This window comes from Vipera ursinii (assembly GCF_947247035.1).
Source record: "Vipera ursinii genome assembly, chromosome: 2".
Lineage (NCBI taxonomy): Eukaryota > Metazoa > Chordata > Lepidosauria > Squamata > Viperidae > Vipera > Vipera ursinii.
In genome coordinates, this window is record NC_139513.1 from 171136666 (window position 1) to 171152213 (window position 15548).

Here is a 15548-nt window from a genome sequence, read left to right on the forward strand (position 1 = left end):
AAAAAAAGACATAATTTATGTGCATGTTTGCATAAAAAGCAATGCGACAGTGACGTTCTATCCTATTGGAAATGGGAAACACATTGTATTACAGCAGTTTTATCTCGCCATTTTCAAATGATTCCAAGGGATTCCTAATAATAGCATATAACATGAACGCCATATTCCGGAATAATATAATATGAATGAAAACCTCAACTCGCACTTGAAGCTATAGAGGGGAAAATATTCCTATCTCTATGGTCGCAAATTACAGTCTTTTTTTTTCTTCCACATTTGGAGCGTGACCTTCGCGCAATCACTCGCGCGGGAATATGGAGAGTCGCGCGGGATTTCGTCTTAAGTCTCGCGATGTCTGGTTCTTATTACCCACTCCATGGTGGTATATCCGAAGGAGACTGAAGGATGGCCGTTTCGGTGGTTTTGAGCACAGCTAGGCTGCTTTGGAGGCCGACTCTGCTGGTACCTCGATCGGTGAGAGGTTTATTAGACACGGTTTTAACGTCGAGTTTACGGGATGCGAAATGAAATAGAATACTTCGGTTTCTTCAGGGGACAAATGGGGGAAACTTCCTGCGCTTTTTCTGATTGGTTGGGATGAGCCTGATAGGCGGCGCAAATGGAGAAAGAGGCTTTTGCATTGGTCTGACCTCTTGTTAGGGGCGTTTCCCAAAGGCGATTTTTACATGGAGAGTGGGTGGGATTATTGCTCTTTTTGACTGGACGAGTGATGTAGATCAGTGTTATTTTGCAAAATTGGATGGTAAAAATCACCCAGCGAAGACAACATATCTACTTCAGGCTTATTAGTTTTGCAAGAAACGGATTCAGATTAGGTGGAAAAAATGGTCTTAAATAAAGGAAGTGTTTGCTGTGAACAAGTTCTAGAATTAGAATCCTGATAAGAGTTTAACTGCACTTATCCAAGATTTCATTTTTTTGTTTAATTAAAATGAAAAATGAATTTTGTTATTATTGTTAAATACTTGGTAGTCATAGGGAAGCACATGTATTAGAAGGAGGTGAAATTGATTCCCCCTATTTTTGCAGAGGGCTTCTCAAAGTCATTCGGAACTCACTGCTGTTTTTTTTAATGATAGTTTGTTATGTTGTTGTAAAACGTCTGAACAGCATCATACTATTTTATTTTTCATGTTGGAAGCAATGATCTGGTTAAAAATGAGGACCCAGATTGTTGGGGGCAATAAGCTGACTTTGTAATAATGCCACTGGGGGGGGGGCGAAAGCCGTAATAAGCAGGCATATACATAGAATGAAGGCTATTGCTAAGCACATTGATTTGTGCTTCTTAGATTGTAAGCCGTCCTGAGTCTTCGGAGAAGGGCGGGATATAAATGGGATGATAATAATAATAATAATAATAATAATAATAATAATAATAATAATAATAATAATAATCATCATCATCATCATCATCTAATTAATTTCTCTGTGCTTTGGTACCGAAAATATAGAAACAAGTCATGGGGAAAAAAGAAAATTGTAGCAGTTATTGACAAGTATTTTTATACCTTGAGTACCATCACAAGGAATTTAGAATGTGTTTACCTGTATTTGTATACATTTTGCTGAAGCTTTTCCACATAAACCTTTATTATGTCCTGTCATACAAGACAGAGGACATCTACCCCTTTTTCTACTACAACTTTTCTGATTGTATAACAAAAATGTAAAGTGTTAGCCCCAAGTGTTTCTCACCAGTTACATGTTACATGTTACTGTTGGGCGTGATTACAGATAATCCACAACTTACAACATTTCGTTTAGTGACTGTTCAAAAGTTACAACAGCACTGAAAAGTGATTTATGACCATTTTTCACCCTCAACAACCACTGCAGTATCACCATGGTCACCTGATCAAACTTCAGACACTGGGCAACTGACTCGTATTTATGATTGTTGTTATGTCCCTCGGGTCATATGATCACCTATTGCGACCTTCTGACAAGCAGAGTCAGATTCATTTAACAGCCGTGATTCATTCAACAAAAGAAAAGTCATAAAATGGGGCACCTTAACAACTGTCTTGCTTAGTAAAAAAAATGGGCTCAATTGTAATTGTAAGTTAAGGACTATCTGTACTCAGCAATGCTTAAAAAACACTAGTTTGCTACCCATCTTATTGCAATATGGAAAGAGGATTTTCTCTCTGTAAGCATGGCTGCTCATTTCATTTTCTCGCTAATATCAGCGGGAAGAGGTTTCAGTAACAGGCTTAGGGCCAATGTCAAATTATTCCAGTTATAGGAAGCTTGTGGGTAAATCCTGTTAATGGAATTATATTCAAGTTTAGAATTTCATCCTTAACATGTTTGTGTATTTTTATTCATTTAATTTGAATTTGAACAAAGTATGTATGATTGTTCTGGTTGTCCCAATTTAATTTTTTGTAAATCACTGATATGAATATATTCATATCGTTTCCCTCTTAGGAATCACAGATTCTTCTAGATTCTCAAATGTGTTCTCTTACCTGTCCTGTTATTTCCTTCTGTCTCACAGGTACAGACTATAACAGATGGCAATCACAGAAATATTGCCTCAGTATGTATAATTTATGCATCTTTACTGTAGAAAGATTTTGTTGTGAAAAATCATACTCTTTTCCATGTTACAGCATTCCCCAACCTGATGCTGCATATGTTGGAACAGATTCCATAGCAATTGTTTTAGATGGTCAGGCTGGGACCTATGTAAATATCATGCTGCACTGGATCATAACAAATGTGGTTTTCAGTATTGAATGAAAATCTTTCTCTTCATTCAAAGTTAAAAACACTATATTATCATCTGAGACTGTTAGGCATTAGGAATATGTATAATAGAGACCTTTTCCAAATTGCCCAGTCATGCATTCCGAATGCCAAATTAATTAGCAAGAGCAAATAATGAACAATACTGTAAAAGATCAGAGCATGCGATTGCAATAGATTTAAGCCACGGTCTTTCATTCATTTTTAAAAGATGCTTGTTTCATTCTTTTTTCACTTAAACTCAATCTTTATAAACAAGTGGATTAGCTTCATGATCACTTTTGTCTTTGAATGAAACTTGGCCATCTCTGCAATCCTGAGTGATATTGTTTCCTGAAGCAAAATCCTGCAGTTTGTGATGCTATTATGTGTATTTTAGGACATAGAAATTGTAAATGTATTGTCTGAATTCAGTATTTTATGAAGATATTTTATAATTTCTTTACCTGAGGACACTGTTTTGGAAAGGTAACGTAAAAATGGTAGTAACAAAATGATTCACAGATGTCATGCTTAATTTTACATTTTCTAAGATTAATATAGGTATTTTTCTTTTCTCTCTCTCACCTTGCCCTGTTCCTGTTACATCGTTTATAGCAACAGTATATTGTAAGTAATTATCCTACCTCATTGTTGCATGGAAAAATTAAAGAGCCAGTCAAGAAATATGAAGGCTGTCTCCTTTAGCTACTGTATACAATAATGATAATAATATTAATAAAGTTAGAAGGGACCTTGGAGGTCATCTAGTCCAACCCCCTGCTCAGGCAGGAAACCCTATACCATTTCAGACAAATGGCTGTCCAGCCTCTTCTTTAAAACTTCCAGTGTTGGAGCATTCACAGCTTCTGGGGGCAGGTTGTTCCACTGGTTAGTAGTTCTAACTGTCAGGAAGTTTCTCCTTAGTTCTAGGTTGCTTCTCTCCTTGGTTGGTTTCCATCCATTGCTTCTTGTCCTGCCTTCAGGCGCTTTGGAGAATAGCTTGCCCCCCTCTTCTTTGTGGCAGCCCCTGAGATAGTGGAACACTGCTATCATGTCCTTCTCTTCATGAAACTAAAAGGACAAGAGGGTCCTAAAAGGAATTATAAATCCCTATCCTGGAAAATCCTGGACAAAGGAAATGGTTAATTTTATATTTTTATTAAAAATGTTTTTGCAGGTTTGGAACAGATGACAGAGGTCCATTGTCAAAAATCTTTTCTTTTCCGCAATTTCAGATACTGATAATCCCTAGAATCTCTGAAAGAGCTTTCCTATGCTATCAGTCCCAGGAATCCAAATATAACACAAAGATTGGGTCTGATTCCTTTTCAAAGCCCCATCCTACCTGTCTCACACTTTGTCTCTGTCCAGATTACCAGTTAGTGCACAAGCTTCTTTGCCCCATTGGATTCTCCCCCACCCCCCTTTGCAATGGACAGCCACACAAAATGTTTTGATGATTCCCATTTTTTAAATGGATTGATGGTGATGCTCAATAATGCAGACTCTTTGAGAAGACTGTGGATTGGACTGTTTGAAATCGTCCCTTCTCTCTCTCTCTCTCTCTCTCTCTCTCTCTCTCTCTCTTTTTTTTTTTTTTTGCAGCCTCCCCCAGCCAAGTATGGCGGTCGCCATACCGTGACCATGATCCCAGGCGATGGGATTGGGCCAGAGCTCATGCTTCATGTCAAAGAATTGTTCCGGTATGGTTTCTTTCTTTTCCACCTTTCTAGAGCTGTGCCTAAAAGAAAGGCAGCCTAACTTTGACGACTCACCCTGCTAATGCTGGAGGTTTCCATTCTCTGTGGTATGTTTGGCCTAGATCTCTCTTTTTCTCTGGCCCAGGCATGCCTGTGTACCCGTGGACTTTGAGGAAGTTCTAGTGAGATCAGAGGATTCTGAAAGTGACATACAAAATGCTCTCATGGCTATCCGCCGTAACCGTGTGGCCCTCAAAGGTAATAGTGGTCCTTTTCCCCACGTAATCATCAGAATTGGAGGGGCTAAAACACAAAATGGAGATTTGACATTATCTGTGCTAATGGAAAGGCTGGAAAGAGACTTGGTGGAGCAGTGGGCTAATATCTCCTTAAGTAACACCAGTTGCCTGCAATTAGTGCAGGTTCGCATCCCACCAGGCTCAAGGTTGACTCAGCCTTCTATCCTTCCAAGGTAGGTGAAATGAGGACCCAGATTGTTGGGGGCAATTAAGCTGACTTTGTAATAATGCCGCTTGGGGTGTGTGTGAAAGCCCTAATAAGCAGGCATATACATAGAATGAAGGCTACTGCTAAGCTTGTAAGCTGCCCTGAGTCTTCGGAGAAGGGCGGGATATAAATGGAATTAAAATAAATAAAAATATTGTTCATATGGAGCAGAGGGACAGAACTGTATTGCTTGAGATATGAGAAGTTAATGGAGTCTGGAATGGAGATGGAAACAGCGTCTCTTCTCATGCCCTGAATCCTTACAGTGAGATAAAGAAACAGTGTGGTCTTCAAAAGCTGATTGGAAGAGTAGTTAAAACATTTAAAAGGTATAAGCACCAAAAAGTGATTCTGTAGATAGATTTCTTAAAGTGCTTTTCTCAGTAGCTTTAAGTTTGCTGGTCAGAAATCCAGTGTCTTTATTCACGTTCTTTTCCTGACCTTCATAGGAAACATCGAGACAAACCACAACCTGCCACCTTCCCACAAGTCCCGGAACAACATATTGCGGTGAGATAAGATAACCTTTATTGTTATTTTTTTTACTGTGGGCACAACGGCACACATCAAAAATGAAATTTAGTTGCCCGCTCTCAAAGTGGAACACATATATGAGAGAGACCTAAACCATACTATATACACATATATAGCTCAGTGGGTTAGGACGCTGAGCTTGTCGATCAGAAGATCGGCAGTTTGGCGGGTCGAATCCCGAGTGTCGCATAGCAGAGTGAGCGCCTGTTACTCGTCCCAGCTTCTGCCAACCTAGCAGTTCGAAAGCACGTAAAAATGCAAGTAGAAAAATAGGGACCACTACGGTGGGAAGGTAACAGCGTTACATGCGCCTTTGGCGTCTACTCATGCCGGCCACATGACCACAGAGACATCCCCGGACAAGCGCTGGCTCTTCGGCTTTGAAACGGAGATGAGCACTGGCCCCTAGAGTCGGAAACGACTAGCACACATGTGCGGGGGAACCTTTACCTTTATAGACCCACACCCCTACATATACATAACAAATATTAAATACTGTCCATCTTGAATATATAACGGAAGGAGGAAGCTTGAGAGTTCACAAGGTTAATGCTGTATGGAATGAAGCTATGGCTGAATCTGGATGTTCTGCTGCGGATACCACGAAGCCTCCTCCCAGAAGGTAACAAGGAAAACAGGTCGTGAAGGGGATGTGTTGAGTCCCAGATAATCTTACGGACCCTGCTCAACCATCGCTTCTGTGCTATGTCCTGGATGGAGGGGAGGGAACTGCCAGCGATCGTTTCGGCCATCCTCACCACTCTCTGCACCGCCTTCCTGTCTGAAGAGATAAAGGCTCAACTTAAAAGTGTCGGGCAGAACTTTGGAACTAGTTAAATGAGACCTGCACAACATCACCTTTCAGACAGACAGCCACCCACATCTGTTGCTCCAGCAGCAACACACTTATTTGACTGGGATCTATCATTAGACAGGGAGGGGTAGTGGTCCGCATTTGAGAGGCTGTCTTTTGCTGACGGGATGTCCAGCCTGTGGTGATCAGCTAGATTGAAGTAGAAGGCCTGTTGCCTGTTTCTTTGCAGGCTGCATTTTTCCCGGTGCTTTCTTAAGCAGCTGAGAAGCAGCGACTCTCCACTTGGTGAGCTTCCTTTTTCCTTCTCTGTCTCCACAGTACTAATTTGGATCTCTTTGCCAATGTGATTCATTGCAAGAGCCTTCCAGGTGTGGCAACCAGGCACCGTGACATCGACATCCTCATTATCCGGGAGAACACAGAGGGGGAATACAGCAGCCTAGAACATGAGGTGCTCATTTATACAGGAAGCTTGTGGAGTTCTTTTCTCTTTCCACATTTGCTGCTAGCCTCAACCCCATTCACATGGTGTGTGGGTGTTTGTGAAATGTCCTACAGGTGTACATTTGTTTGCTTTGCTGCACTGAGGAAGGTAAGAATGGTGATAGTGCTGTATGGAAGACTATAGAACTAAGTGTCCTTACAATCTTGGAGTATCAGAGGTCACTGCCTGCCAAGTCAGAAACTTGTGGACTGAGAGTCCTCTTTATCGGGAGCTGTCCGTTGGCAGTCCAGAGACTATCCTATTATGTATCTTTTTCTACCTTTAAGGCAAGCCAAGAGACTTGCAAAGATTGTGTAGGCACGAGGGGAAATCACCAGCCAAGAATTGACTTCCTGTATGAAGCGGTTCTCTTGAGTCAGGATTTCAGTCCTCTTGCCTTGTAGACACCAAGCCCTGAATTGTGCATGGCTAGTGGTGGAACTCTGGAGCGCTGACCGTGCCCTTTCCACAGAGTGTCTCTGGCGTGGTGGAGAGCCTCAAGATCATCACAAAGACAAAGTCGCTGCGCATTGCTGAATATGCTTTCAGGTTGGCACATGAAGCTGGTCGCAAGAAAGTGACAGCTGTCCACAAGGCCAATATTATGTAAGTTGGAAAATAAAGGCCGAGTTCATGTAGCACAGCAGTCCTTAATTGGCTCAACTCTGATTTGTTGAATAAACCATAGTGGGCCGGCTTTAACCCACCACAAAGGTTTTGGCTTAAGAGTGGGGTATTGATTATATAAAGAATATTCTATAGCCTACTAGTAATCAAGCTCTGGGGCAAGTACTGTCACATAGGGTACCTGTATGTTTCCCATATAGACCCTTCAGGCTTAGGATAGTTATTTTTCTGTGCTGTGAAGTGGAGGCAGGTTTCCACATGGCCTTTTCTTTGTGTTTTCTCCTGCTCCACAAGCACTGTTCTTTTGAAGCTCTCATCGCCTCTGTTATTTTTGCTGGAGACCAACCATTTGCTGTAGCTCATTTGCTCCTCTTTCCCTCCCCTAAAGGAAACTGGGTGACGGTCTGTTCCTGCAGTGTTGCAAAGAGGTGGCAGCTGGCTACCCAAACATCACCTTTGAGAGCATGATTGTTGACAACACCACCATGCAGGTACTGTGATGTTGGTTTAGTTTCAACTTCAGCTGTAGCTGTAGGAAGGTGCTTTACACTGAAAAGGCCCTTGGCCCATCTTATTCACCAGATTAATATAAGTAACAGGAGCTTTCCAGGTTTCAACGCAGATTCACTGAGTCCGCTTCGAAGTTCACGGGACTAAACTTGGCAGTCTGTAATGTAACTTCTTGATTAGGATTTGTGATTTTTTTAAAAATATGTTACTTGGAGGTCTTTATGCATACTTTCAGTTTAGATGCAAGGAATCACCCTGTGTCTCCTTAGGGTGGATAACAGAGAAAAGCATGTTATGAATACTGGGATAACACTGCTTTTTTTGAATCTCCAGCTGGTTTCCCGTCCACAGCAGTTTGACGTCATGGTTATGCCTAACCTCTACGGCAATATTGTCAACAATGTCTGCGCTGGATTGGTTGGCGGTCCAGGCCTGGTCCCAGGAGCCAATTATGGCCGTGACTATGCGGTTTTTGAAACGGTAAGGTGTATGAGATGGCTTTGTTTTTGAGAGAGGGATGGATCTCAAAATCACAACCCAGTCATGATAAACCATAAGGAAACGTGGGCAGATATCTTCCCATCAACTATTGCAGTAGTTGGATGCATAATGTTGGTGAAATGCAGGAGGAATCTAAGTGGGATACAGGCTTATCAACATGGTTCAGGCACCTCCTGAATAACTTTCAGCTATTTCGTCTAGAGGTGATGGAGCTTTGCAAGCATCTGCAAGCAGCAAAGTGCTCTTTTCTGTCAATAGTTTGGTTCTTTGCTTATTGATGCTGTAAAGAGGGAAAGAACAATAGAATCGTTTTCTTCCTACTGATGCTGTTAAGTGAATATCACGGTCCTCGATCCTTTTCTTTCTTACCAAGAAGCTCCCACCATGTTTCACTTGTATGCTATTTTGCAAGTGGCTGCCAGAAGTGCAAGCAAGCACTCTTCCCATTTCTCTGTGCCTCTCACTGCGGCTTATAAAGCCAGGGTTTTTTTCCCCATAGAACACTCAGAATGGCGTTCCGGCACCTTTTTTTTTGCACCAAAAAAAAAAAAAAAGCTGAAGGAAACTGTTCCGGAGAGTCAAATTCTCCTCAGGCAGCCAGGTTGCAGAGCACAGAATGCATCGCAGCGATGGACCTTCAGATGGCTCAAATTGAAGGAAACGTGTTCTGCACGGGCTAATTCAAAAGTGGGAGGGTAAGAAGGGCCGAGAGTGAACAGGTTGCCTAGCAACCTGCTTAAACAAACTTTCAGCTCCTAGTGCAGGACGCCTTGCCTTTTTTAAGCTGGGAAGTTGAAAAACATGCTAAAAAGAAGGCAATAGAGTGCTATCAAGGAAAACGTATAGATATAGCCAGCAGACGTTTAGGGAACCTTGTATTTTTCATACACTGTTTGAATTTTGTTTTAATGCCATGGTGATACACAATCAAATGTAGTTAGTCTTTTTTTTAATCCCAAAGCATCTGTTCGTTAAATACAGTATAACAAAGTTTTGGATGATGGAATTATTTTTTTAATCTAAGGATAACTAATGATAACAGCTCTTAAATCTATTATTTTGTTTTATTTTTGCACAAAAAATTGTATAATTTGCATTTGCATTCATTTACAAATAGAATATGTTGTTAAAATGTATTGGTGTTGAAATAATTAGTGCACACATATACCTAAAACCAGTTTATTGCATCTGGCAATTGTACTAAAAAAAATCTTATTGTCAACCAATACAATTCATTTAATTTGAAATCAAGTAAAAAATTGATTTAAATTATTTTATTAAAACAAATTAATGGCAATTCTTTTATAAGAAGTTGCCTCAAAATGAAATTTAAATACATTGTGCATTTTGAATGCTTTCTATTGCATTCCTTAAATACCATACTTATTCTATCTTATCCCAAGAGACCTTGAGTATTTTTATGGTGATCAATGTACCAGGAAGATAAGGAAGAACGCTTTGGAAGCATAAGAACGCAATTGCATTTCTAAATTTCCTATGGTCATGCAAAGGAATAGTGCATTACAGAGGAATCTGATTTGTGATGTGTGCCATGTGTTCAAGTAATGTAGCTTGAAAAATAATGGCAGTTGCATATATACATATGGCATGGTATATGGTGGTTATGAAGCCCACCACACTTCATAGAACTATAATATGCTACTGAGGTGCTCATCTGGATATTATATAGTATGAATAATATTTACCTTAGAACATTAGCATACTTGAACAAAACAACTGGAGTCATTTGAGATTTTATAGGCTCTTTAACTCAAGCTATCAGACTTCACACCAGGACATGACTCAGTTAATTTAGAATCCTTTTTGCACACAAAAATAAAACCGTATATACAACAGATGAAAGGCCCTTTGCAGTGCAAAAAATGGATGTCTCTAGATCAGGCATGTCAAACTGTTGGCCTGTGGGCCAGATGCATCACAACGAAACCGTGCCCACCCCATTGCCGGCAATGAGGGAAAAGTGCAATACATCGTGCGATGTCACATGACGTCGTGAGTTTGACATGCCTGCTCTAGATAGTTGAATAAATAAATTCTAGACCAGGCCTGTACATGCAGCCTACCAAGCACCCTTGGACAGAGCACAGATTTTTTTTTAAAAAAAGTAATAAAATTACTACCACTGCCCTGTTGCCTAGTGCCTCCATGGCTTACCATGACCACGAGCTCCAACACTGTAGATGCTCCTCTAGTCACCAAATCATTGATTAGCCCACCAGCATTCCTTTGCAGACCACAAAGATTTTTAATTTATCAATGTGGGCCTTTCCCTTCTACAAGTTGCACAGACCTCTTCTAGATTTTCCTCTTCCCTTTCCGAGTTAACTCCTTGGTCTGTCACTGAGCAAGAATTGACTTTGTAGGGAAGCATATTATCATTTGATGTATATTTAACATATGTTCTACCTTTATTTACCAATTATATAATATTTGTATGCAATCTACATGGCGAGGTTTGGGGCAACTTACAATAGAAAAAAATATATTTTTAAAATCGTAAGATTAAAACATAAAAGCAGGGCTTTTTTTCTCATAGAACGCTCAGAATGGCGTTCCGGCACCTTTTTTTCCACAAAAAAAAAACAACAAGCTTTTGCACAAGCTATGCTATTCCCTCTATTGGCTTTCGAAAGCCTATTGGCTTTTGAGAGCCAATAGGAATTGCTGCTGAGCATGCCAAAAGACTCGGCCGGCAAATGTTGCACCGGCAAGTTGTCTGCAGCGAAGGTGAGTCGGCAGGAACTTTGCTTCCCTCCCTGCTGCCCAACTACACCATTTCAACTAGGTAAGTAAGAGAGGACAAGGAGTGGGAGGTGGGTTCTGCGGAGTCCATGTGCACTCCTGGTGCTCACCCGTGTCAGCCAGGCTGGTGGCCTACCCGGTGCTGAACCTGCGCCACCATCGCCTTGCCTGCGCACCTAAGTGGCTGCCGTGCATCGCCTGGCCTGCTCCGCCTCCGCCGCCCGCCCCGTGCAGCCCTGCTGTATAGAGTGGGCCTCGCTGCTCCCACACCAGCCGCGCCAGCTCCAGCCCTGGGGGGCAGCCCACAAACACCCCTCGCATCCGTGACTGCAGCAGCGTCAACCCCCCCCCCCCGCCTCATGCGCCCGCCAAGATGAGACTTCCGGCACCTTTTTTTTTTTTTTAAGAAAAAAAGCACTGTATAAAGCAGTAAATGTCTCACAGAGCACAGCTATGCTTTGTTGACTGCCTTTCACCTCAGCTTTTTGCCTTGCCTTTCAGTTAATGTCATGACCAGTTTGTGTTTTGAAACCCTAGCAGCAGAAGTTATTTCAAATGCTAATGCCACAGTATTTTTGTATTCTGGAAATTAGCAGCAAATGACGGAATTGGTAGACTGGTTAAACCATTTTGAGTTCCATCTCTTTCTCTGTTCAGAACCCAAGTTAACATGACAGAATGTCCTAATATATGTCTTTCTTGAAAAAAAGTGGTTGTTTTGTTTCTACCCTGGCAGGATTCAGTTCTTTGATATAGTTCTCAACTTACAGCCAATTGTTTAGCAACCCTTCAGAGTTACAACGGTGCTGAGGGGAAAAAAATGATGCGGATTGTTGCAGCATCCCAAGTCATACAATCATTTTTGGGTGCTTGACAGCTGGCATGCATTTTCAATGTTGCAGCATTCTGAGGTCATGTAATTGGCAGCCAGCCAACTTTTGACGAGCAAAATCAATTTTGGAAGGTGGATTTACTTAATGACGATTCACTTAGCTGCAGCAAAAAAAAGTTTGTAAAACTGGGCACAATTTCCTTAACAACCTTGATTAGCAACGGAAATCCTTGTCCCATTTATTGTTATAAATCAAGAACCACATGTACAATTATTGTAGGAAGTAGCACGCAAAAGGTTGAGGATTGCTTGTGATTACTGAAATCATCCTTTGTTTTTTCCTTTATCTCCCTATTTCTCCACAGGCCACACGCAATACTGGCAAAAGTATTGCAGGCAAGAACATTGCAAACCCCACAGCAATGCTCCTTGCCAGCTGTATGATGCTGGATCACCTTAGGTAGGTGGTTTGAGGGTAAAATGAAGGATCAGAATACACTGAGGGGTTCTTAAGGAGAAAGATGGGATCAAAACGAATAAATAGTCCCTAGGAGGAGCTGCCATTATACTGGGGACGAGAGACAAGAGAGGGGTTGATTTGGGTTGCTGTTCCTAAGAAAGATTTGTCATTCATTGCAGATTGCACAGCTACGCATCTGTGATCCGCAAGGCAGTCCTAACCTCCATGGACGATGTGGAAGTGAGTTGCTTTTATCCTGATCTGGACAGACCTTGATCAAGATATTGGGAAGTAATAAAGGTTTTTTTTTAAAAAAAAGCTCTAGTCACTTGGATTTTAGGGACCAGTAGTATCGTTAGATTCTCTTGGAAAAGCGGGAATAACTTTCTTGATACTGGATAGAATCTATTTGAGTGTATTGCCACAGTAAACATTATTATTACACAACATACTGAAGGGAGTAGAAGCGAGATGTTTTCCTATTCCAGGATGGAGTAAAGTGCTCTTCATATTTCCCTAGGCAGAAATTCACAGAAGAACCTAAGTTCTAAAATAGATGTGACGTAGATGAAAGCCAGTTTGAAGTAGTGGGTGACCTTGGACCAACCACTCTGTCCCAGCCCTAAGAAGCAGGCGATGGCAACTCACTTCTCAAATCTTGCCAGGAAAACTGCAGGGACTTGTTCAGACAGTTGCCAGAGGTTAACACTTTCTTGGAGGTGTGCTCACATGTACATGGACAAAGATGAAAGATGAACCATTTTTCTGAACAGAAAGTGGATTGATAGAAAATTTACATAGTATTATAGAGCCATATTTTTTTGTGCTCTTCTTCAAGAATATAGGGTAAAAACTGTCCTCAAAAGCCTTTGATCTGCAATAATGGAAATAACTGCAACTCTAATAATGGAATTTCGGCATTGGAGAGGATAAAAAAACATACCAGGAAAAGCCATGGGATACACAGGATGTCAGTCTCTTGACTTCCTCTGCAAAGCTGTGGGGCAGTACATCAAACATCCCAGCTGTCAATGATGTAATTTATACTGATCCCACTGGGTAGAACAAAAAGCCAGTTAAAACAAGAATGTAAATTCCAATTTTTGCCCTGCCCAATTCACCAGGGTGGAGGGTGAGCCCCCGCAAAACCTACAGAAGGGTTCCTCTTCCCATCTTGGGTTTATTGTGCGTAGTAACGAGCGCATGTCCAATAAAGCTAAACTCATTCTTTATACATCTGTGTTTACCCCTAGGAGTTCACAACCTATCCATGCTATAACATTTCATTTTCTGTAAAAAAAGTTTTAATTTTATGTAGCTTGATAAGATCCTCACTGATGCCACCCCTGCTTGGGAATTGTAGTTGCAAAAGTTCAGCACTGGTCTTCAACTACTTGTGAGGCATCTGTTGCTGCAGTGCGGTTGAGAGCGAGGCTGGCTTAGTGCAGTTCTGTTTTTTTCCCTTCTCTTTAGACCCACACACCAGATATTGGGGGCCTGGGTACCACCTCAGCAGCTGTTCAGTCAATTATGAAGCAGATCAAGCCTAGGTCTCACCTAGCACAGGTAAGAAAATAGAAGGAAGTTCCTAGATCTGGGGCTGGGGCTGATTTCAGAGGTGGTGAATGAATTGTGTACTTGGACTTCAGGGCATGCCAGACATGGACCTAGCTGCATTTATTTTTAGCAGGAAATAGATGTACAGGTAGTCCTTGGCTTATGACCATTTGTTTAACAACTCAAATTATGAGGATGTCCCAAAAAGGTGCTTCTGATTGGTCCTCATGACCGCTGCAGTGTCCCTCCCATCATCATCATCAAAATTTGGGCACTTGAGAACTGTCGTGTATTTACGATGGTTGCAGCATCCCATGATGCTACACGATCATAGTCACATGATCACTATGAACTTCCCAGAGGGCTTCCAACAAGCAAACTTAGTGGGGGAAGCCAGATTTGCTCAGCTATTGTGACAATTTGCTTAATGACCACGGCAGAAAAGATGGCAAAATCTGGCATGACTCATTTAGTGACTCCACTGTTTAGTGGCGGACGTTCTGGTCCCAATTGTGGTTGTTAAGTCAAGGAATATCTGTAAAGCAAAGGGGGAAGGAATAATGGGCAACAGGAATTGTAGCCTTCTCCAATATGGCACTGGTCACATAAGTTTTATACCCATCAATGTTCTATTAGGGAAAGTTTGGGGATTGATTCAAGTCAACTGGAGGATGCCAGATGGAAAAAAAATGTTCTAGATTTTCGTTTAAAAATGTTTTACCCAAAAGAAAAGCCAAGAAGACATTTAGAAGAGGTCACTGTAGGTAAGGCCAGGTTGAAATGTCGCTTGCCTTGTCCTAGACTTTTGTCTTTTGCAGTGTAGTAATTTGGCAACCTGGGCCGATTCTATCCTGAAAGACTGGTCTGATGGTCTCTCTCTCTCTAATAACATTAATACATTTGCTTTCTGTTTAATAGTAAATGAAGCTCAAGGTCAAAGCTGTCCCAGCTACAGCAGATACCCATTCTTTTTCTACAGTGAAAGCAACGGAGCAACTCTTTATGAATGGCGCAGACCTTTTCATTGCAAACTATTCAAGTATCCTCCTTCTGTATATAGTGTGTAAGTTAATGTTTCTCACCCAGCTCCATGAACTAGAGATAATAAATGTAAACGGTTTAGAGAGGCTCTTATTTTTAGTCTGGTTGACAGAAAATCGTAATGGTAAAAATGAAATGGAGTGACTTGGAATAAAAATAAATACTGCGGTATCCCGAAGATGGAGACAATCAAGGTCTGGAGAAGAGTAGCCAGGTTACCTACCTTGAACCAGGACTAGCTATTCAGTTGAGAATTGGGAATGTTCTGAGCATCATTGCAAAATGGCATTGCTGCTGTTATCCTTGATTCTATGAACGCTGGCCAAGTACCCTTCATTATTTTTATACAATCGTCTACATGAGAACTATTAATTATTTTGATTTAGAAAATAAAAGCTCACACCTACTACAATGCATTTCCCCCCAACGAACATATGAATATACATTTTCTAATATTCCTA

The 15548-nt window shown here is 41.3% G+C and overlaps 1 protein-coding gene across 1 annotated transcript; it reads left to right on the forward strand.

Annotated features, from left to right (window-relative positions):
• The first annotated feature begins 23 nt into the window (after nt 1-23).
• Nucleotides 24-15168, forward strand: IDH3G (isocitrate dehydrogenase (NAD(+)) 3 non-catalytic subunit gamma). Its single transcript, XM_083354456.1, has 14 exons — nt 24-474; nt 2525-2566; nt 3373-3384; nt 4363-4460; nt 4603-4715; nt 5414-5474; nt 6631-6763; nt 7269-7402; nt 7812-7914; nt 8267-8413; nt 12395-12489; nt 12669-12729; nt 13963-14055; nt 14965-15168. Exons 1-14 carry the CDS (start codon nt 406-408, stop codon nt 14965-14967), a joined length of 1164 nt encoding a protein of 387 aa, XP_083210582.1. The 5' UTR covers nt 24-405; the 3' UTR covers nt 14968-15168.
• The last annotated feature ends 380 nt before the right edge of the window (nt 15169-15548 follow it).